This window comes from Poeciliopsis prolifica, unplaced genomic scaffold (genome assembly GCF_027474105.1).
Source record: "Poeciliopsis prolifica strain line A6 unplaced genomic scaffold, Auburn_PproV2 SCAFFOLD037, whole genome shotgun sequence".
In the NCBI taxonomy this organism is placed as follows: Eukaryota; Metazoa; Chordata; class Actinopteri; order Cyprinodontiformes; family Poeciliidae; genus Poeciliopsis; species Poeciliopsis prolifica.
The window spans coordinates 1,028,275-1,052,587 of record NW_026562412.1 but is presented as its reverse complement, the minus strand read 5'-3'; the positions used below and the strand labels follow the sequence as shown (position 1 = coordinate 1,052,587).

Here is a 24,313-nt window from a genome sequence, read left to right as displayed (position 1 = left end):
TTCACTTAGACCCATTCTTGGGTTTTCTCCAGGTACTCCTCCTTACTCCCAAAGTACAAAAAAATCTCTAATGGATGGATGGACAGCCAGTTAAAATTTAATATTTAAGATAAGCATATTACATGAAATGAACAAAAAACATTTTAATGGAGAAATTCAGCCTTACTAAGTCAAGTTTAATACGTTCTTTTCCAAAGATGCTCATACTGATTAAAATTTTCTGAATGTTACTATATATATATATATATATATATATATATATATATATATATATATATATATATATATATATATATATATATATATACTTCAGTATTTTTCAGGCAGTTATTTCAAATTTACCAAGAACTTGTTAGTTATCTTTTACTGCCATCTTGTGGCAGCATCTAGATTTTCAGTACTTCAGAAAAATTCAGCAGAAACAGCCATGTTAGTGCTATTTATCAGAGTGGGCTAGTTTCTGTTAATTAGTTAATGGTTGTGGATGAACAAATCTAAATGTACAGTGTTGTCCATAATAGCATATTGTTTAACCTGCGGTTTATCCTGAACTACTATTAGCTCACTAAACACTGGTTGTCTTTTCCTTCTTCCTGGATCATCAGCAAAAAATAATATGCAGTCGGACATAATGCCACATTAGTTAGTACCACAGTATAAACTATTAAACGGTTTTCTGCTTAATGCTAGCTGTAGTTAAATTACCTGTTAAACCTAATATTTATCTCATTATTCCAATTCTCTTGGAAGACCCTCAGCCGTTGATGCTGACAGCTGTAAGCAGGAAGAACCTGTAGCAGCCTGTGTTACAGCCTCTGACTGAAGACACTGTTTTTCTGCAACAGTGTGAAGAGGATACTCAGGGTTGGTCATACGCTTCCATAATGAACATTGGTTTTTTGTCAATAATATATTTTATTGTTTTTTTTATATATAATGCCACATTAGTTGGTACCACAGTACAAACTATTAAATGGTTTTCTGCTTAATGCCAGCTGTAGTTAAATTACCTGTTAAACCTAATGTTTATTTCATTATTCCAATTCTCTTGGAAGACCCTCAGCCGTTGATGCTGACAGCTGTAAGCAGGAAGAACCCTTTAGCAGCCTGTGTTACAGCCTCTGACTGAAGACACTGTTTTTCTGCAACAGTGTGAAGAGGATACTCAGGGTTGGTCATACGCTTCCATAATGAACATTAGTTTTTTGTCAATAATATATTTTATTGTTTTTTTTTTACAAATATATATGCCATATAACAAATACAAACAAGAGTAAAAAATGCACTCTTAGTTACATATCTATATTTTAAGTATACGGAAAGTAATAGTCCATTGTTGAGGCTTCCTGGTTTGACATCATGTTCTGACATTAGTCTTTAGCCGTCTTCTTCATCCTGAGGCAAGTCCACTCCTTCAACAAAATTCCAGAAGGGTATCCAAATAAATCAAGTAAATCACTTTTCCCTTTTTGGAGATATGTTAAGCATTTCAAAGGCAAAGTTTTCAGCATTTGCTTGATACTTTGTTTGGTCCCTGGTCTTGATGTGTTCTTCCATAATAGTGCTGTCAGTCTTTTAGCTTGAAGTAGACACATACCAATCAACATTTGTTCACATGTCATAAACAATATTTTTCAGATACAAACCTACAATTAGAAAAACCGGATCCAGTGCAACATCCTTTCAGACAAGATGTTTCAATTTTTTTTATTTTCCTGCATTCCCAGATACAATGATACCAAATCCCTTTTTCTTCTAAGCATTTTGTGGATGTCTGGTATTTGGATTGTACTGATGTCAATTAGTTGGTGTAATATAGATTCTCATTAAACTTTTGTATCGAAGTAAGCTTAAGCATGCGTTAACTGTTCGTTTCTGAGCCCTCATACAGACAGACTGCCAATCCTCCAGTGACAGGTTTACCCCCAGGTCTCATTTCCATGCTTCTGGTTTCTGTGTTGAGTCCTCTGAGAAATTCAAAACTAAAACTGATAGGAATGTCATCCCCCGGGACCCGATACTGGTGGTGGCGGTCGGTGAATGAAGTATGCATGGAGAGCCAGGACAGTGGAGGTGGAGATAGGGTGGAGGTGGGTTGAGCGCAGCAGCAAAGCGGAAAGACACCTTGGGTGGACGTTCTTATCAACTGGGGCATGGTCTCTTATTGGCCATGACATGGCTTGGTCCAGCGATGATGGATCGTTTGTGATTAGCAGGATGTGCCGATTGGATGATGCATGTGGGGCTAGAGTCTTCCGGTTTTAATTTACGCCTAGGCTTCATTTTAACTGCATATTGTTGCATAGGTTAAGAAGTGAATTCAGTTTGGCTTCTTAGCCTCCAATCTTTTTCTTGCTCCTTATTGCAAACAAGTAGTTTACTATCAGCCAGTATGGGGCCATACATGAGATCCAGAGGGAAAACTGTAACCCGTATTCTTTACATAACTTAAAGTTGCAGGTATGTTTTCTCCTGTTTGACCTCACTAACTCTTTTTCTGGTTTTTAGGACCAGAACTCACACTTGCAGAACCCTACCTCCCAATCTGGTTGCTCAGTACTGGCACAACTCACTTTACTACTGCCAATATGTTTTTGAGTTTTATTCTTCCAGGACATGTAGTTGATGAGCATTACACACAGCACACAAACAAAAGCTCAATTGTAGATAACAATAGCCTGAAACCAGGTGAAGATTGCTTGATGTGTTGACATAGCTGTTGGAATGACCTATGAGGTGCAGTGGAGTCAAATTACAATTTCAAGCAATTGGGTTTGTCGTGAAAACTGGGGTTGGTCATACGCTTCCATATGACCAAACCCAGTTGGTCATATGGAAGCATTCTGCATTAACCTGAAAAGGTGAGATCTTTTCAGGTTAATGCCGAAAACAAATTATAAAGAGTTGAAAGGCTGAAGTAATCTTGCATTTTGATTTACTGATTATAAAACATATTTTTATATTTTAATTTACTGTTAATTACAAAGCAATTAATTTTGTATTCTTAATTATTGATAATCATATAAAGAGTTTGATGTAATAAAGAGAGGATTGAGAAATGAATAACAATGAAAAATGATGAATTAAAAGTTGATAATAGAATTAACCTTAGATGATTATTAAAAGAAGTTATGTTTTAAGAAATACATAAAAATATTATTGTGTTTAATGAAATGTGATGGTGAAACAGCAAATAAAGAACTGTAACTGAATCAGTTTGTGAAGTTTAGACAGGCAGGGGAAGTCCTGATTGCTTATTTTACCACTGCTCTGCACGCCACCCAAGGATCTCAAGATTACTGCAACAAACTTGGGGTTTAGACAAAGGTCACAGGAGTGATGAGGTCTGTGTGTTCAAATTACAACAATTAGCTCTGCTTTGTTTCGAGGCAACTGAGGATTTGGCTAGACAAGACTGACCATAGATATGAAAACCTTCTGTTGCTGAGAGTATGAGTATGCATTGAACTGCACACCAAAGCCTGACTCAGTAAATTAGTGATACAGTTTAGGGAAAGAAGTTAGGAAAGAATTGAGGTGATTTTGCTTAATTTGATTTTAATTCTTAACTTGTAATCATTGATAATTAATCTTTTAGTCATTTACCTCTGCTAAAGGCTTGCTTAATAAAGATGCATTAAAATTCTAATGAGATTTGTGGACAGTGAAATTAATTGAGTCATCTATTGATTCTGGTTTCTCTTTTTTGTAAAACACATGAACATGATTCTAGAAATGTGGTGGCTTCAGACTTTCCCTTAGTGTTTGTAAAATAATGACCTTGGGGCTTTATGTTGAGCCACTACAAGTTGACTAGCCAGTAATAAGTGTTCACTGTTGACAGAGAGAGCTGCCATTAACAAAAGTGGTTATTGGAGTTATGCAGTTTTGAGAGCTACTCAACTGATTGCTTCTTAACTGAGAAGGGTCATAACTTTTGGATTGTGGGTAGATAAAGCTAGATGAATCTCTCAACACCAGCTTAGACAGATTATCTCTTTTCAGGGTAAGACTCGAAGTTTTTAGAGATTTTCTGGACCCGTTAGACAGAGAGCTGGTCAGTAGTCAATCCATGGGAATTGTGAGGTTTAAGGCAGGGCTGGTAATTGTGCAATAAAAGGCTCTTTAAAGGTTAATACAGGTCAATCCCAACAAGTTTAGTGCAAATAGGATGAGTCTTGTGATTTAGAGACAACCATATGCAAACAGTGAGGGATTAAAATTTGCCATTCAGCCCCCCAAATGCTGGCGACAGCAGACAGTATTGAAAGGATTTACCATCAAGTTGTAATATTTCTATTTAACACAAGTTGAAATCTACATAAACCACAGAGTAAAAGGAAGAAACATTGTAGGGAAACAGGTTGAAAGGAGGCAGGTCTAAGATGTCAGAAAACGGCCATGTGAGCGTGATGAGCTCTGGTCTGTAATGATACAAATGAAGTTTGATGCTACTGGGAGCTCGTATGAGGAAGTTATTCCACCTTGATTGATGGCAAATGGTCAGATTTGAGACTTGGCAATGGTCACATGCTTTGATGTACAATTTTTTTTGATAACATCTGACCTTCAATGCTTCAAGACTGTCCTTTCTGACTTGATTAGGTCAAGGCAAGAAAAAAGAGTCACTTCCTGTTCTGAGGGGGTGGGGCTTAGATGACGTCAGCATATGACGTCATATAGTGATCATCAATTAATGATCACTAATCAATCAAATTTCATTTGTCAAGCACATTTCAGCAGCAAGGCATTTCAAAGTGCTTTACATCATAAACACAAAGTCATACAGCACAGAATAAACAATCAAAACATGCCAACTTATGCTAAGATGACAGTTACAGCATTTTGTTTGAGTATGCCAAGTTTGCTGCTCAGCCATTCCAGCTCAACTAATATGAAAGCTAAATTTTTTGATAACTTTTATAGTCTCACCTCATGACTCCGTCCAAACCAAAAATTAAGCAAATAGGGTGACATCCCTCACATTAGCTGGTGCTGTAGAGAGATTTGGCCATGCCCACTTGTGGGTACAGCGCTTTTTCACTGCATATACTGCTGCAATCCATTTGTCCATCTCCTGCTCTCTTCCCTTTATTCATGAACGTAAAGTTATTTAAACTCCACCTTGGGAAGGACACCCTCAACCCCCAACCCGGAGAAAGCACTCTACCCTTTTGTAGCTCTAGACGATGGCCTCGGATTTAGAGGCACTGATCTTCATCCCAGCCACAAACCACTCCAGCGAGAGCTTCAGGTCACGTTCCAATGAAGCCAATAGGACCACATATTCCGCAAAAAGCAGAGATGCGATCCCAAGGCCACCAAAACGGATCCCACAACACCTTGGCTAGTCAAGATATTCTGTTCATGAAAGTAAAGAACAGAATTGGTGACAAAGGGCAGGCCTGGTGGAGTCCAACTCTCACTGAAAGCTAGCCCAACTTACTGCCACCAATGTCGACCAGACTCTGACACCAGTCATACAGGGACCTGACAGCCCGTATCAAAGGGCCCTGACAGCCCGTATCAAAGGGACCTGACAGCCCATATCAAAGGGCCCTGACAGCCCGTATCAAAGGGACCTGACAGCCCATATCAAAGGGCCCTGACAGCCCGTATCAAAGGGCCCTGACAGCCCGTATCAAAGGGCCCTGACAGCCTGTATCAAAGGGACTTGACAGCCCGTATCAAAGGGCCTGCTACCCCATACTCCTGGAGAACCCCCCACAGTGCTCCCCGAGGGACCCAGTAGAACGCTTTCTCCAAGTCCACAAAACACCGGTTGGGTGAACTGAGGAGAGCTGACCCATTGTTCCACAACCACCATGACAGGCTAAATAACTCAAATTCTTACAGTTAATTATTGACTGTGTATTTCCAAAAATGGCCCGCCAGTCTCCTTCTGCTTTTTGTGTATTTTCAATTATGTTTCACCACCCAAGCCCAGTTCCTACCTCGCCTGTCTTTTCAGTGATGTCATCCAAACGCAGCATGATGACCTTTCCTCTGGCTCCGATGAAGAGCAGACCGATGTCTTCTCTGACCAGCAGGGAGCTCAAACCATCAAAGTCGAGCTCCTCAAACAGCTTCAGGTTAACATCTGAGGGAAACAATCCAACCGGCATCCTCAGGCTACTTTAGAAATCAGAGCATTTACTTCCGTGTGATGTTACTGTGGTGTTAATGTTTTTGACACTGACACTCATATGGACCCCATATTTATTAATTGGTAGACTTCTGAATTTAGATGACCTTCCTATATTTTATTTAGATATATCAGAGTAATTGGGGTAAAAAAAATGTTCATGTTACATTGGTATTATTTTTATCCTTTTCAAGACACTGGAGTTTGTGTTTACAATATGACAAAATGTGGAAAAGTTTATTTGGTATGAATACTTCTGCAACAGTCTGGACATTTAACTGTGTTTGCAGGTGCCTCATGTCAGAGGATTGTGTTTCCATGTTTTGGTTGTACTTTCTTAAATGTTATTTTAATCAGATCACTTTTATTGACATAATGTGATATAATAATTTTTATCTAAAAGTTGTTTTTATATATGCACACACTTGCTCACACATGCACATATTAGTTTGGAGCTGACTTCTCCACGGAACATCCTCTTTAGAGCATAACTGTTAGGTATCTCGGGGTGTTTGTTCCTGTTGATGGGGTTTTTTTATGTTTTTTTTCTGCAGTGCCATCATTCACCCACTAGATGGTGCCAGAGGCAGCCTCCCGACTGGCGGACCTGCGGTTCTGCACACCTGTTAATCATCGTCTATTATCCCGAGGGATAAGAGGAGTGGACTACCTGCACTTCTGCGCCCGAGTGTTGCCAGTAAACCAACTCTTAGAATCGTTTTGTTGCTTTCCTGTTAAAGGTGTTGTTTCCTGAGACATTTCTTGGAACCACCTCGTGAAGACCTCATTGTGGGTTTTTTTTCTGGATTGTTCCTTCCTCGTGACGCCGTGGACTGTACCCACTGGTTGCCCGAGTCCCGCTTTCATCTCCGCCGAAGAACCTCAAGCAGGATTAGGATCTGTCAGTCAGCAGCTGGTCCGCTCCTCTGTTTTCCCCTCTGCCACAGCCACCACCAGTGATACGAAACCACTTCGATCTGTCTGGCCTCTGGAACCCTGGTCATCACCCGAGCCCAGCCGAATGGAAACGAAACCCCTCCGAGTCCCCGGTCACCCCCCCTCACGCAGCTTTCTTTCACCATCACAAGTAAGATCTCTCCTGAATATCACCATAGCTCATATTTCTGACTACCTGTAAACTCACTATCTCTTCTGCTCCTTCCGCAGCGCTCCCTCAGCTCCATGAGCTTCCTTTTCCCTGGACCTAAATCGCTTCCTCCCGTTTAATTATTTTTTCTCAATAAACTACCTTTTACTAATTCCAGTTCTCCTGTGGTTAGAAAATTAGAATCAAACATGACAATAACTTGGTTCGGTGCCTAAAAGGACTTTAATCCTGTTGTTCTGACCACTCTGTTTTTACTTCCTTCAGTACACTTGGCAGTGTTGCAGTGCTGAACTAGCAAACTATTTCTGTTATTTTTATACATTGTCAATACTTACTTTGCTTTACAAAAATGGACTATTGGTTTTCACTCTGTTTCCTTGGTTACTAGAGAGAATCCCACTCCCAAGATAGAGTCCAGGTAGAACACTCACCTGAGAAGGAAACGCTCCGGCGGGGTTTCAGGCTTTGGGCAAATCCTCCACTCATAATGATCAGGACATAAAGGAGCTCTACCTGACTCTTCATCATACCCTCAGACAGGAAATGAAGAAAAACACATTTTATATACCAGTTGTTTTGGAAACAGCAGTTTTTGTCTTGTTTTAAAGTTGGACATCACAGCCTATTATAGCTAGAAGTTGTTAGCTGAAATGTCTCTGAAATATTCTGGATTTATGAATTATGAAATGAATCTCACAAACAAGTTTATTTACCTCTGATCCTTCCATTAGCATCTGTAGCATCTTGCTTAGATAATGACTAAACCATGCGTTATGTTTTATGCTGTTTCGTTATTTAAACAGTAAGTACGCTTAAGAAGAGCATTCTTGAGTACGGTGGATTAAAACATTCATTTTGTAAAAAAAGGTTGTGATGGCTTACCTGGTATGGGTGATTATGTAGAGGCAACTTACTTCTGATAACTCAGAGAACCAAAACATGTTTATTTTTAAAAGCAGGGGCAGCATCCTTTGAAGGCCAGATTTGTGGGTTGATTGCATCATAGCATGGCAACAGGGACTGTCTGAATTCAATGACTCCTCCAAATGCATTCACCACATGCGTCCTTTTCCCCAGATTTGAAGGAAACGTCCGGTGCATCCTTCATGACCTTCTGTATCCCATGTTTGCAAAGTGGGTGTTCAGACAAGGTGGCAATAGAATTACCATTTCATAGTGTGATAAAGCCAGCTCCAAAACAGTGCAAACAATGTAGGAAATATTTACAATACAGACATAAATATATTGATTATTACACTATTAAATCAATCAATTTATACATACATTCACACATGCACATATAATCAACATATAAGTTTTTCTAATACGAAGCCTTTGTTTTTTTATGGAATTATTAGCATATTAGCATCTTAAAACGTAAGATAAATTGACATCATTTCCACAGTGAATACTCGATCATTTGCAGCAAGTGGTGCATCTGCAGCCATGAAAAATACCTAAAAGGTCATCATGTAAAAATCATTATGTGGAAAATCTAATAAAAAAAAAATAAAAATAAAATCCCTGCTCCTCTGTACTCAATGTAATTCCATATAGATCTGAAATGGGGTTTACATTCATTGATTAATATTTAAATATCAAAAACATTCTTTATTTGGTTTTATTTATTTTTTACAAAAATTGAACCAGATGAAGCTAAAACTGCCACCAGAGGAGTTGTATCTAAAACAGATTGCAGACCATGTTTTTTTATTTTAAAAAGAAAATATAGTTTTGTAATTTGTTCTTAATTAGTGCTCATTGTTATTTTAAAAAATAGGCTTTTAGAGTCTGTATATAGTGTGGCTATCCAGTTATGGATAGCCACACTATAATCATTTCAGTCATTTATTTTTGCATTGGGTTGTCTACAGTACTTTAGAAAGTCAAATAGAAGTGGCTTGTTCTGTTATGAAACTATAAATTTACTGTTTTAACATCCCTTTTGCTTAGAATTCCCAACTGCCACTGTCACTCTCAACATTAATATCGCCAGCATCATTTTGAGAATTCTGTTTCCACCAGGTGTATATCTTTATCATGAAACACAGTGCACAAAAAATAGGTATAGCAGATATAACTATAGCGATGAACCATTTTACCCCAACCTCAGAAACCTTAATGTTGTACAAGATCACCGCTATCCTGTGCTCTCTGCCTTTAACTACTTCCACTGTCTCACAGGTGTAAAGGCCTTCATCAGTGAAGGAAGGTGTTAAAACGAGTCCCTGGCTGAGCAGAATGTGTCGGGGACCGGGCTCAAGGATGTTACCAGAGAAGCTCCAGCTGATGGGGAGATTGGTGTCAGGGGAGCAGGGGAGGAACTGTGCCACGTCAACTGTGAGGTGGATGTCGATAATCTTTGACACTGTGGGAGAAGCCAAAGCAGCCATAAAAATTCTCCTACTACTCTCCTCACTAAGGTAAAGGTGTGTAAAGAGCTTTATGTGGGGAATACTTGCAATGAGAGTTTGGGCAGATTCCAACATCACCATCAGTGAGGTTCTGGATCCTGCAACAAATGAATTCAATCCTCTGATTATAAATGTAGCACACAGTGAACATGTCTTAGTTAGTGTGACATACATGGAGAGGTTTGAAGCACCAGCAACAGCACACAGGCCTCTGAGACGGTCCCAGCCACAGTATGGATCTCTGGCAGTAAGGCAGTCGGCACAGGATGTGTAGCGGCTGCAGTCCCTCACACTGAGCTGAGCAACAGCAGTTCTAGTTGCACTGTACAGCTGACCCTGCAGATCATCAGAGTTCAAAGGTTAGCTCCAGGTCCATTTAGTCTACAGACATGTAGCTGTAACCTACACTTCTAGAGGAGAGCTGAAGGAAGCGAATGGGCTGAGGATCCTGAAACAGCTGCAACTCCTCAATGATTCGCCCTCCATCATCACCAGACCACACCGCCTTCTGCAGCCAACCAGAGTCTGAAGGACAGAAACAGAGGTTAACTCTGCGTGCCATTTGGAAAGTTACAGTGATGATTTAACAGCAATATCTTTGGGTTATTTAGTCTATCAAAGAAATTGTAACCACTGCATTATTCATTCATACATTTAGTGTGCACACTAAATATTTATATAGCAACCTTGGAGATTTACATCCTAAATAATTAGGTCAAAACTAAATGGAGAAATGGAATTACCAAATAATTAAATTCTTTATTGAACAAAATTGGTTTTTTAAATAAACCACATTCAATTTCCATCGTAGTTTGCCCTGCATTCAGCTGAACTGTTATTCTCAAGTTGCAACATCAACTGTCTTTGTTGCTCAAATCTTAAGGTGGGCATTAAAGTGACAAGATTAAGTGCTCTTGGTTCAAAAGTTGGTCATTGTGACGACTGTGGCGGTATGGCAGAGTTGTCATCTTGCGATTGGAAGGTTTAAAGTTCGATTCCAGCTTCCTCCTGCCACATGTCGATGTTCCTCTGGGCAAATTAACCCCAAATTGCCTACCGGTCTGCATATCAGTGTATAAATGTGTGTGCATTTGTGAGTGAATGGGTGAATGTGTTTTGTAGTGTAAAGCACTTTGAGTGGTCATAATGGCTGAAAAAGCGTCATATGAGTTAAGTCCATTTATCATTGCAAAACATTTTTGAACACATTTGCAACTGAAATAGCCTTCAAGTTCTCTTTCTAACAACAGCCATCAGTGTCTAAACCGTACTGCTTACCTTTTTAAAATAATTACTCTTTAGTGGAATAATATAAGAATGGAAAAAGCTGAGGATGCCTCAGAACAAGTAAACGTAATAGAGAGATCCCTCCATTTAAAGAATGGATATCATAGATAATGTAATATTTAGGTTGAGTTAAATATTTAATTTGGTACTATTGCAGTTAAAAAATAATAAATAACATGATGAATAGATGACATTGAAAAGTTAACAACTTCTTTCTCAATGACATGCTAAATTAATCAGTATAATACATAATGTAACGAATGGAACCCCAAAGATTTCTGTTATATTCACAGAATGAAACTGGTAATGTAGCTGTTTTGCATTTACTAATACAACCATTGTCCACACTGATCCTGCCAACGGCAAGATGTAAGTCATTATTTATGGTCCAGTTACTTACTGTTGCTAATAAACATGACGTTGTACTGCTGTCCATCCAGAGATGTTACTTTGTCAACAACAATTTTAGAGAACTGGGCCGTAGACTGGACCAGCAGGGGCCTCCCAGTGATCGGCATCACTCCTCCCTCCATCAGAGGGTGGTTTCTCGCAAATACAAGGGTTGAATCTGGGATGTTGTGAGAGGTCTTCACATTCTTGGCTCGCATTTCATCATTAATACACTGATAATACAGATCAGAGATCACATGAGGTGGATTATTTTCATTACTACTATTTCACATCAGTTTAGGTTTGGTGCTTACTGAACGAGGGTAGGTGTAGCTCTCTTTTCCTAAGTCCTTCACCCAAATTCCAGGAATTACTTCATGCAGAAGGTTCCCCCTGTAAACTTGCTGGATGTCTGATAGCTTGTAGGCACAGACAGCGGACTGACTGCAGGAACTGGATGTAGAGTTGGATGACCTGTGAATGAGGTCTTGTTAATTCCAGTTCAGGAACAGTTGTCTTTGTTTCTGAACCATCATCTTTGTGACAAGATGGCAGTGCAATATGGGTTTGTGTCACAAACTGGAACAGGTTTCAAATAAAATGTGAAATCTACATTTATAAAACTGGTGGTGGGAAAGTGACAGTGGAGGATTAGTTACTGAGCTTCATTGTTACAAAAATGAGAACTTTGTCTCAGGACGAAATGGTTTTTTTAGCCTCAATTTCTTGATGAGTCAAAGAGCCAATTGTTTGAATTATGCACAACTTTGATGTATTTCATCAAAACCCAAAGCTGCTCAAAAGGACTGTTTCAGGGTGCTTAATGATTATAGTGAAAACATACTGAGATTTGTTTCGCACTTTTGGATGTACTTCCACAAGCAAGGTGGCGCAGGTGAGCCTGGACATGTCTCGCCTATGGAAGATCTTGGAAACCCAGGCCACTGTGGATGAGAACCTGGAAGCGGTAGTGACAGCTCTGGATTGCCGGATGACTAAAATCGAGAACTGTGACTCGTACGGTCAAGTGCAACGGGCCAGTGTAATGTGAACACATTGCGAGAAAGTGTCACAGGAGCTGAGTACATCTGCTCACCACTCGCAAGTCCAGCTGTTGGAGAATCTCCCGAAATCCCTGACATGAGCCAAAGTAGTAAAGACAGGAATAGAAAAGCCTCAGAAATATATGCTATACAGCCCAGGAACGGAGAGTTTAATGATGCATCATGTTGACAGAGCCAAAACATGGCAATAACTGGTACCAGCACCGATAAACACATCTTTGTGGTCTAAATTAGGTTGGTGAGTGTTTTCGGAACATAATTTGTACTTAATCTCGACACTGACACCTGATGCTCTTTTCTTGCTCAAAAAGTGGGGAAGCCGGTGACATGTCAAAAAATCGATTCCAATCTTGAAATTTTTAAGATTCCTTGAGTTCCGGACAGTCCTGTGGAACAGTTCCCCGTTTATTTTTATGTTCTTTGGACCCCGACTTTTAAGTGGACTGCGTCAGCTTCATTTTATGAAAACAGGTCTGCCAAGAGAAGTTCAAAGGAGCTCTACTAAAGCACAGAGAAGGTTCAACGTGTCTCATGTCACTGCTGAATGTGAAGATGTGATGGACGTGTATGACCCACAGCTGTGGGTCATACAGTTCAATATTTGTTAATCATTTGATTTGATTCTATCTTGATAGTAGTCTGGTTCTATCCAGTAAGGTGTTACTACCTGTTCCTCATGGCTAGATAAGTTCAGCTGATACTCACCAGTCCACAGACTCAATGAGGATTTATTATGAGCTCTCTACTTCTGATCGTCTGCCTCTTTCTCTATCTGTAAATATTGCGAATATACCTGCTGTTCAGTCTGCTTACAATAGTGAAAACGAGACTGGTCTAATCTGACTGAGAAGGACTTTGACGTATATTTAGCTGAGTCTCGCTCTTTCCTGAATGATATTGAGCTGCCACGGGATGCTGTCGCAAGTTGTTACATTAACTGTAAAGACCCACTACATGGTGTAGTCTTGCAACTTGTATGACAATATTTTGAAGTCTTGTCGTGTCTCCAGTAGGGCATTGCATAAGACTAAGCTGAAAAAAGCAAAAACAGGCTGGAAGGGTCAGGAGCTTCATGCTGAGGCCAAGCGGACCTTTAAGGCTGGCGTTGGCAGAAGACGATCTTCTGTTTGAGAATACGAAACGGGCAAATGCAAATTTTAAATATGCCCTAGGTTTTATTAAAAGAAATGAGAATAAACTGAAATTTAATTTGCTTGCAAGAACAATTCAAAAGGACTGCACACATGATTTCTTGACGGAAAGAAAGAATATGAATAATTATTAAACAGGTCTGCCAACTAATATTGATGGCGTACATGGAGCAAATTGCTCAGATGTGGCAGAAGCATTATTATGAACCGTTTAACTAGGTTAATATCTCCCTGTTTATGGCAGACAAGATTACACATGATGAGCATGTGAAAGTTTCAGGTCAAGAAATGTATAATGCAGTGATGATCCTAGAGAACCATAAGGCTTGTGGTATGGATGAGATGTCTGCTCAGCACTTCAAATGTTCAAGAGGAGAACTCTTGCCTTTGCTTACTCTGAGTTTTACTTTTTTAGTCCATGGCACTTTACCTGATTCACTTTTAGCTTTTATATTAGTGGCTATTATAAAGGATAAAGCTGAAAAAACTAGAAAGTGCATTTCCTATGAAAATGCAAGTGTAAATGCTGAATAGTTTTGGTAAAAATGGCAAAAGTGTTTGAAGCCGGCCTGACACATTAACTGTGAAACACAAGACATTTCATATTGTAAATCTCAATTGTGCCACAGGATGTAGCTGCTTCCCCCATTTCTATGGGATGAAAAACTCATAAAAAGTATGAAGATTATGAATATCAAGAGATACAGTTCACATTAGGAGAGCAAGCTGAATGGAAATAATGGCACAAAGTCGGTAGGAGAAGAAGCGCGGCAATAAAAGAGCACCCAGAATAATAAAAATAAAAAAAGAATGAAGAGGAACAGGAACTCAAGAGTATGAATGACTACAGCATTCACACTAATTATCGGCCAGTGTACTATCCAAGGTTCTGAAGAGGATTGTATCAAGTAAGGTAGAACATTTTCTCCTTACTTCAGATAACCAGTTTGGTTTTAAATCACAGCATGGCAGAGATATGTATGTCTTTGCTTTAAAAGAGATTTTAGATTTGTAGAATAGGCACAACTCTAAAATATTTTGTTTTATTGATGCCTTGAAGGCTTTTGATTGGGTTAACCATAAAACATTTTGTAAGCGACACAACAGAGGGGTTCCTTAATCTGTTTGAATTTTTTCCTTGTGGTACACTCCTCAGGTAATGTACATAAGTTGGGTTAATTTTTTGTCTGCTCCTTTTAAAATAAGGAACTGGGTGAGACTGGGAAGTATTTTGTCTCCTCTTCTTTTTAATGTATAGTTGGATGATTTATCAAAGTGGCTACAGCACTGTGGGACAGGATGTGTTGTTGATGAGACCATAATTAACCATCTGATGTATGCCGATAATTTAGGGTTTTTTTAGTCCTTGTAGTGCTGGTCTTCAGAAATTATTAAGGACTTGCTCACAGAATGGTCAACAGTATAACATTATGTACAATTCTTTGAAAAGTAATATTATCATTACAAGAACCAAGGAGAATCAGAAGTTGGTACTTCCTGACTTATCCCTATCTGGAACAAGTCAGAGTCTACTGCTGTCAGATATTTGAGACATTATATAACTGATGATCTGACTGATGATATGGACATTTAAAGACAACTTTGTTGAATGCACAAGCTGACATGCTGGTATGCAAGTTTGTGATGTGTTCTGTCTCAGTGAAAGTAGCTCTTTTGAAAGTATTTTGCTGAGTCCAGGCAGACCTTTAAATATTTTAAATTTGATGTGATTCTATCTTGATAGTGAAAGTAGCTCTTTTGAAAGTATTTTGCTGAGTCCAGGCAGACCTTTAAATATTTTAAATTTGATGTGATTCTATCTTGATAGTGAAAATAGCTTATCTTGATGAAAGTAGCTGAGTCCCGGCAGACCTTTAAATATTTTGTATTTTGTACTCCTCTGTATACTGCTCACTTCTGGAGACAGTATAAACAAAGCAGTTTACAGAAACTCAAAGTGGCATATAATGATGGAATGAGGATGCTGCTCAGGATTCCAAGATGGATTAGTGCTAGTCAGGTATTTGTTGGTGTCTCCACTTTTTATGCTGTCTTACAAAAACTTGTGAACAGGTTTATGTGGAGGCTGTATTTCTACAAACATCATTCAGATACTAACAGATATTTCACAAAGCTCAGTCATGTTGTCCAGTCCAGAATGTGGGATCACTGGCGGTCGAGCCTTTCTGTTAATCAGTGACTTGTATGTATGATTATTATCTTGCTATATGATTGTTTCATCTTTATAAATTGTACACACTTTATACTTCCAAATATGCTTTTTAGTTTTAGTAATGCCAACGGAGGAAATTAAGGGAGCCGTTTGGTCCTTCTTGACTGTGCCACCAGGAAGCAGCTGCTTCTCCATTATCAAGAGTCCAGACCCTCTGTAGTAGCATTGCTCCCAGGAATTCAGCTTCATAAGTTTAATTTTCTTTCAAATGTTTCAGATGTACTCTCCAGAAAAATCCTTGATTAGGCAAATTTTCTACAAATGTCTGGGAATTGACAGGGGTCATTTACTCTAACTGTGGCAACTGAACATCAAAATCAATTTATTTTCATCACTGTACAGTCACAAAGCTACATACGACGAGGTTAATATTCTGAATTCTGCACATTGAAACATTACTTACGGACTAGAGGTGAATGTTGCATAGAAGAGGCTCTCTGTCACATTATTTTCATCATTGACAAGAAAGACACTCTGCAACAGAGATATTGAACCTTTCTCTCCAAACGGGCAGTCTAAACGGGCTTTCAGGAAAGAAGTCCTTTTTCTCCGAAACTACAAAGCCTCCCAAGTCACCCTGAATAAACACAAATATCAAACATTAAAGCTGCAATATGTCATCGTCATAAAAATATTTTTATGGATAATCTCTATCTTGAGTGAGCCGCTGCATCCTATCTTTTAAGGATGTAGCTTAAAAAAAACCTAACTCTGTCTTTTGCCTATGCTCCCATTGCAAACTCGAAACAATTACCCATAGCCAGGAGGAGGGTCTTGGTGCTTTCAGTCATTCATTTGTGAGGCGCCTCAAAGCCCACCCTCTCTCCTTGCTTTCGGCTGTGCTGCAGCTGAGCTACTTAGCCCATAAGCTAGTTAGCATGGGGATAGATGATGAGCATGTGAATGAGGATTATTGGCAATGCTAAGACCTTCCTCCAGGCTCCAATTGGCTGTTTTGGGTCCGGGTGGCTCAGGAGCGGTTCTTTTCTTCAGATATTAGTAGGAAAGAAAACATGTGGAGGAGATCCATCTTTTCACAGCTTATCCTCTTACATACTGTCACAACATAGTGACAATTTTACGAAATATGCTAAAAATAACTTACTTTACACAATCGTGCAACTCTCGACAAACGGAGGTTGCTGCGTCGTTCCTCCACGGCAATCTCAGTAAAGAACACGAATAAATTGTCATCCTCTCTGTTCTCTGAACTTTTGCTGGTTTCAGCAACGTTTATGGAAATCATGATGGGGTCTGAGTTCATAACATTGAAAATTATGGAGTTACATGTCACAGGATAGAATCTGAAGTAAAAGAACCTTTAACTGGGTCAAGCTGTCAACTTACCATTGAACCAAGATATTTTATCTTCAGTAGAGAGAGAAATGCTCTCTGGAATGCTTCTCAGGAAAGCCTTTTTTCTTCCTATGACGTCTACAGAACCAGCTGTATAGAATGTGTTTTCTGTTGTGAGCAGAAGAAAAAGTTTTACAATTTCTGAAACCGATCTTTTGAAAAACATTCCTTGAGCATGGGTGGGATTTACTGACACAATAAACCTGCAGCTGTTTAGCTCCAGAGAAAAAATTTATAACAGCTTCAAGGAAGAATCTGCCTTAGTCTTGAACTGGATGTGGTGAGGATGTCCTGTTTGTCAAAGCCAGGTTGAGGCAGTTTCAAAATGTGAGCAAGACAGGAAAGGAGTTAAACTCAATTAGGCTTTTTAGCAGCTGATTAAAAAGTTTTAAACTCAAAAATTGATGGGGTCTTCAGAGGACAGCAGGGGTTGCTGGTAGAAAAATTTACAATTCTCTTGGGAGTGTATCCCTCAAAAAAATGAACCCATTTAAATAAGAAATCCTTCCATGGGTGATGCCACAATAGAGAGCATTAATTTTAGAGAGCATTAAGGGATTAATGTGGGAATATTTCGGCTGCAGTGAGAAGACAGATGGCATCTTTGCAGAATAACGGTGTTCTGAGAGTAAAACGTGTTTACGGACAGCAGCAAGCAGACAGGCGAATTCTCATTTTATACAGCTGCCATTGGTAGCTGTTTTGTCTCTTGCTCCAATTTCCTATTTTTTTCATCTAGTTACAATCCTGCAGCTCAAAGTCCAAGTACTGCTAATTTGTTGAAACATCAAGAAGAGAGCGAACTCTCAGAAGTAGGAAGAGTTCAAGTTCACTGGTTGATGTTTTATGCAGGTCAGATCAAATGTACAACTATGAAGATGTAGGAGAACAACTAAACATTTTATATGATGACGTTTCTCAATGCTCAATGAGATGAACACTGAGGGACATGAGAGAAAGTGTTGCACCAACCATTCATCAGGGAGACAAAGTCTTCATGGGGGTCAAAGGGTGCTCTCCCCTGCCCTCTGAAGTTGTGGTTTCCATGCTGACTTTTCCTCCTTTGAACAACTGAAGAAACATTAAATAATCTAGAATATTTAGAAATGGTGTTACTTATTTTCCATGCATTTGCTTTAATTCTGACTATTGAATCAAAAAACCAAGAGAACAGTATAAAATCTCTGTGCAGCCTGTTTTACATCCTTTAATGCCATTATTTTATTACAATAAATAAAATTCTGCCAACACAGTTAAAACCCAGTGCATCTTCCTAGCTGATGGGTCTGTGTCACTAGTCCAGCCTTAAGTCTCACATACGTGGAAACAAGCACTGTATATTTTTGTGATAGATGAATATAAATGTGTGTCCACATGACATGGTGCAGCATCATACAAAAGGATGCAGTAAATATGCCTGGACAATTTGCCAATTAGGTGTCGCTATGTAGTGATATTGTAAAACAGAAACCTCAGTGCTGCTTCCTGGTTTAAAATGATGTTGCGCCTCATGTATATGTGTTGGGTGCCTCATGGATGTGTATAAATTTTCCCAGCTGAAATGAAGTACAGTGAATCTGTGGATCCACATCCTGGATGACAAAAAGCTTTTGCCTTTGTGTCCCTGGGGCCTGCATTATGAGAGGAACCTACCAGGTGTGTGCACAGAGGTTTGAATGCCCGGGTTCCACACGTGAAGATTCTGCTGTCATTCAGAGTGTGCAGTGTCGTGATGTAATTTTCACAGTCCTGTTAGAAGAACCGTTGTTTCTCCAAAAACATTTTAAGAAAATATTTTCTCATGTGAATGTGCTCAAATGTACCTCTTTGCTCTTGCCTATAATCAAGCACTCAGATATTTCTCCAGAGGTCACTCTCCATTCAATCTGAAACAAAACAGATCAGGACGTTAATTTGTTTGCTCCATTCATTGGCAAAGAAATTCAGTTGCAAAGTCCAATTTTTTAAAGTTATGTTTGAAATATATACAACATTTTTAAAATAACCAAAGTACATAATCACTTAATTGTGTTATAAAATTGTACTATGTGGCTGGAAAGCACATAAACCTGCCCCTCACTGCTTTATGTGTAGCAGTGAATGAGCAACTCCAAAATCCCTGAAGATGTTATTGAGACAAAGGTTATGACATTATAATGCTTCCTATGAACAAACTATATAAATATCGATATACAGTCAACATTTAATCCTCTACTGGGGATCTAAAAGGGTTATTTTTCTAATTATGAAGTATGAAGATATTCAGTGAATTGTTGTGCTAGATAGAACTAAATTGTTTATTGCATCACTTCCATAATTGTTAAGTGTTGATATGATTTTTTGCTGTTACAACAGACGACTCATTACTTAACCAATGGCACCCTCCAGTATCCCTAAGTATTGTGTGCACTGTTCAGGTTCGCAAACCCGTTCCACCCAAGCCCAGTTCCTACCTCGCCGGTCTTTTCAGCGATGTCATCCAAACGGAGCGTGATGACTTTTCCTCTGGCTCCGATGAAGAGCAGACCGATGTCTTCTCTCACCAGCAGGGAGCTCAAACCATTAAAGTCAGGCTCCTTAACAGCTTCAGCTTAACATCTGAGGGAAAGAATCCAACCGGCATCCTCAGGCTACTGTACAAATCAGATATTTACCTCAGTGTGACGTTACTGTATGCCATTCTCAATGTTTTGACATTGACACACATGGACTCGGACTATCAATTCGAGACTTCTGAGTTTAGTTTACTCCCTGTATTTCACTTTGAGATTAGAATAAAAAACGTAGAAAGCATTTTTGTCGACAGGGTGTGAATACTTCTGCATTGATCTGGACATTTCAAAGGTGCTGCAGAGATGCCTCACCTGAGAAGGAAATGCTCCGGCGGGGTTTCAGGCTTTGGGCCAATCGTCCACTCATAATGATCAGGACATAAAGGAGCGCTACCTTACTGTTCATCATACCCTCAGACAGGAAATGAAGAAAAAACACATTTTAAATAACAGTTATGGAAACAGCAGTGGAAATGGCCATGATAATACAAATCAGAATTGGGTCACTTCAAGCTGCAATGTGAACGCAGCCAAGAAGTATTCTGACACTTTTTGTGAATGATTTATTAGGCTGTGTTTACACTGCAGCTTGAATTGACCCGTGCAAATGACCTGGAAGTGTCCCAATTGCCCAGCAGAGGGCGCAATAATGCCTGCGTTCTCAGTCTTCTCCCAACCTCTATGAAAAGAAGAAGTGCTCAGTGTTTGGGGGAAGCAAACATGTATGCTAACAGTGGAGCATAGCTTACACATCTGCAGCATATTAACAACTTAATCCTCATAGGCCGCCATGTTTGTTGTTAGTCTTCCCGCTTGTGTATCAGGATGCAGAATAATGACGTTTGGCAAGTATCAGTGACATTCAGGTGGGATAAATGCAATCTGGATATTAGGTCGCGTTTGAATCAGATACGTATGGGATACCCAAGTGGCCAGGGTTGCATTCAAAAATAATCCGACCTTTGTTCTTCAGACTGTCATGAAAAGATCGTATACAGGTGGCGTTACTTCAAAAAGATTGGAATTGGGACAGTTCAGGCTGCATTGTGAAAAGCCTTAGATTTCTGTTTGGATTTAAGCTGTTTGTTTGTAAATAAAATATTACATTACTGAAAACATCAATACGTTTAAGAAGTGCATTATCAAAAATGGTCGACTTAGACATTTAATTTCTTTAAATAAAACAAGATGTGATTGCTTACCTGTGATGGATGGCTATGTAAAGGCAATTCTTCTGATAACATTTTTGAAAACAGGAACTGCAACAAAGATTTGGTTCTGAGCCGAAAGTTCTGCATCAACTGGAAAGAAGAGTTATTCCCCATTAGATATTAGAATGTTTCTTTTTAAAATAAACATGTTTTGGTTTCTCATAGTTATCAGAAGTAAATTGCCTCTATATAACCACCCATAATAGCCTCAGCTGAAGCTAGGCTATCTGATAGCTATATTGTCTGTATTAAACAGGAAATAAACTGTTATTTTTAACATCATAGAAGTTGTGTTTGTTTTCTTCATTTCCTGTCGAGGTCATGATGATGAGTCATGTAGCGCTGCTTTATGTTCTGGTGATTATGAGTGAAGTTTCAGCCCAAATCCTGAAACCCTGCTGGAGAGTTTTCCTCGCAGGTGAGGTATCTCTGCAACAGCAGTCAATCCAACCTAGAGATTCACAAACCCACCAACAAAATGGAATTAAGAAGTTTTATTGACATGAAAGAATTAAAGTTCTTTGGTGCTCGAACACCAGCAAAAGACAGTGCTGTGGACTGCGATAAGCTTGGACAAGCAGTTTGCAATGACGATTTAAGAGGTCTTCTCCCCATTCACTGGTGGTAGAGGTCAGAGAATGGATGGAAGCCTGAAGGAGCCGGGTGCTTAGAGTTGGAGAAGGGACAGAGGTGGGTTGATTATGGCTGGTTAACCATCAACTGTTTATGTAATCCTGTAAACAGTCAGTGATTTCCAGGCTCAGTTCTATAACCCTGTTTGGGATAGGATCAATTCAAAATATAGCAATAAGAATGGAGAAAGCCATTTCATCATCTGTGCTGAATAATCATCTCTTAATTGCAGCTTTTTCAGAATAGAAAGCATAAAAAATTATAAAATTTTTCATAATTCACTAAACTGTAAAAGGTTTTTCCTGGGAGAAATTGATTCTTGAGAATATTTGGGAATCAAGGCAAACACCAGAAATATGCTCCGATATTAACCCCAAATATATAGAATATTTTTTTTAATAAGCTTTCATCTGTCATATGCATTGACCATTACTGTTTAGTATTTGTGGGAGATTTCAACTAAATCAGCCTTCTATCACCTGAATGTCATGATTTCTGGTGGTGAGGTAGATGCAGTGGACCCAAATATGCTTATACTGATATTAAAATTTTCTGAATGTTGCTACATATATTCTTCAGTATTTTTCAAAGACAATTATTTCAAGTTTAGTTATCTATTACTGCCATCTTGTGGCAGCATCTAGATTTTGAGTATTTGAAAACAATTCAGCAAGAACAGTCATTAGCTCCTCATCATTTAGTGCTGTATATCAGAGTGGTCTAGTTTCTAATGTTTATCTCATTATTTCAAGTCTCTTGAAAGAGTTGTTGATGCTGACGGCTGTGAGCAGGAAGCATTTCCTGTAGCAGCCTGTGTTACAACCTCTGACTGAAGATACTGTTTTTCTGAGACAGTCTTGTGACAAGGATGCTCAGGGTTGGTCATTCTCTTCCATAATGAACATTATTGGTGGTTCATACTACTAATAATAATTATTTGAGTGTGTGCTTTCTTAGCTTTGATTAAAGTAATGACTGATTTTTCTCACACATGAATTCAGGTGACAGCTTGAAAGAAGGCAGAAATGTCACCTGGCTGAATACGTCAAACTTAAAAAGCCGAAGCTCAGGAGGAACAGTGTAAAGAGTTTTTGTATGGCAGTAATCAGGATTATTAGTTGCAATGTACGGCCAGTACGGGGCCATACATGGTTCTTCATGGTCTCTTTCAATTTGATCTTTTTATGTTGTGTCATTGTGATTAGGGTTAACGACCTGCCTTTACTACAGTATTACAGACCACTTAGAAATACATGAAAATCAAGCATTAATGGACAAAACTTGACTAAGTTCAATAAATCAAGCTGATGCTTCTGCAGGATTTTTAAATATTTTTTAAACAAGTGGTTAATCCACGCACTAAATCCCGTAGATGACCCCCTTCAAGTGGAAACTCCTAGGAGGTACATTTAACCAACATAATAAGTTACTATACTTTTTGTGTGCTTCATCAAATTTTGAATAACATTGGAAGTACTCCTACATCAGTAGCTCTGTTTATTATTTTTACATCAATGATTGCCTGGCCAATTAATGTGACAGAGTAGATCCTCTTAACCACTGACAAATGTGTCAGAACCACATGAACTGAGCTGGTTTTGTCAGCTTTAGCTAAGTTTTTTCTCAATAAAATGACTTCTCATATATCAAGATGTTCTGGTAAAATTGCATCTTTATTCTGCTAATGTGACTGCATTCTCATGATTACTTGTACTTAAAAATACTTGTAGCCTGAGCATAATACTCCATTATAGAACCTACAGAAGGGATGATTGAAATAAAGCCACTTTGTGAAAGTATTTTTTTTTTAAGAAAAGAAAATGGAGTGTTGGGTGATTACATTTAAATCTGGTAGAAATAAAACTTAATTTGTATCATCGAACACATATTGGTATGTTGAATTAATTTACTGCTTAATACTCATATTTCTTTGCTGGTATTACTTGAATGTGTTTGTAATATTTCTGTAAAGCTAAAAGTATATTAAATTTCTAAATTTTGTGTAAATGGTTTATGACCAATAAGGTTAGTGGGCTTGTTTCTCAGAAGATAGTTGTGACTCATGAAGGAGCTGACAGACTATAAGTTTGCAGTTGCGAGTGCCTTATATTTATAGTAAGAAAAATTCTATACATATTTACAACATCAGTGAAAAACATCCAAATAGCCATATAAAATTCACAAGAAAAAAACAAAAATCAACCAACACATCTCCCAATGTGTCCTTTTCTTTCATAGTTCCCTGCTCCAGTTAATAACTACCAGATAGGTAGACTTGCCTTAGGACATGTTCAGGCTTGCCTCTGCACCCTCAAATTATCCCTATTCTTTACTTGTTTGATTATATTTAATTATATTCTTATACATGCTGTACGATTACCATAATAATAAAACAATCATATTTTAATCCATTTCTTTACCCATAACTGCTTTTAATAATCATTAGATCTTAACATTGTTATCAACTTGTAATTCATTCTTTGTCATATTGTTCAGTTTTAATCACATCCAGATTCTTTATTTAATCATGAAAATCAGAAAGTACTCTCTTTAGAATCATCAGTATATTAAACACAAAAGTATATATATATCTTCTAATCATTATTAATCACCATGAAAGATTACTTCAGTCTCTCAGGCCTTTATGATCTGTTTTGCGAGTAAACCTGGAAAGATCTCACCTCCTCATGACAGTTTTCACAACACTACAAATACACAAGAAATGATTTCAGCACTGTTGTTTCTTTATTTGTTTTTTGCCATTTATGT

The 24,313-nt window shown here is 38.6% G+C and overlaps 2 protein-coding genes and 1 long non-coding RNA gene across 4 annotated transcripts; all 3 read right to left on the bottom strand.

Moving 5' to 3' along the window:
• Positions 1 to 1,261: 1,261 nt before the first annotated feature.
• Positions 1,262 to 8,184, bottom strand: LOC129374876 (semaphorin-4E-like). 2 transcript variants are annotated; one of them, XM_055053558.1, is made up of 4 exons: positions 8,136 to 8,184; positions 7,685 to 7,784; positions 5,955 to 6,100; positions 1,262 to 1,412 (listed from the first exon to the last, which is right to left on the bottom strand). In XM_055053558.1, exons 2-4 carry the CDS (start codon positions 7,779 to 7,781, stop codon positions 1,371 to 1,373), a joined length of 285 nt encoding a protein of 94 aa, XP_054909533.1. In that variant the 5' UTR covers positions 7,782 to 7,784; positions 8,136 to 8,184; the 3' UTR covers positions 1,262 to 1,370. The 2 variants fall into 2 exon arrangements, with proteins under 2 accessions (XP_054909533.1, XP_054909535.1); XM_055053560.1 differs by lacking the exon at positions 1,262 to 1,412 and adding an exon at positions 4,343 to 4,424.
• A 1,018-nt stretch (positions 8,185 to 9,202) lies between these two features.
• Positions 9,203 to 17,314, bottom strand: LOC129374656 (semaphorin-4D-like). The gene is given in 10 exon segments (XM_055053173.1): positions 9,203 to 9,286; positions 9,356 to 9,621; positions 9,859 to 10,003; positions 10,074 to 10,192; positions 11,355 to 11,577; positions 11,659 to 11,818; positions 16,196 to 16,345; positions 16,347 to 16,369; positions 16,898 to 17,046; positions 17,140 to 17,314. Coding segments are annotated over 10 exon segments (1,494 nt in total).
• Positions 17,315 to 18,166: 852 nt separating this feature from the next.
• LOC129374877 (uncharacterized) lies at positions 18,167 to 19,002 on the bottom strand. Its single transcript, XR_008607562.1, has 3 exons — positions 18,972 to 19,002; positions 18,802 to 18,897; positions 18,167 to 18,219 (listed from the first exon to the last, which is right to left on the bottom strand). It is a non-coding gene; the product is annotated as an uncharacterized LOC129374877 (long non-coding RNA).
• Between the last annotated feature and the right edge of the window lie 5,311 nt (positions 19,003 to 24,313).

Coding starts and splice junctions, on each gene's coding strand:
- LOC129374876 (XM_055053558.1), bottom strand. CDS start 7,781: ATGATGAAGAGTCAGGTAGAGCTCCTTTATGTCCTGATCATTATGAGT. Junction 6,101..7,684: donor CCGGAGCGTTTCCTTCTCAG/GTGAGTGTTCTA, acceptor TGTTTCCCTCAG/ATGTTAACCTGAAGCTGTTT. Junction 1,413..5,954: donor TCACTGAAAAGACAGGCGAG/GTAGGAACTGGG, acceptor ATTTTGTTGAAG/GAGTGGACTTGCCTCAGGAT.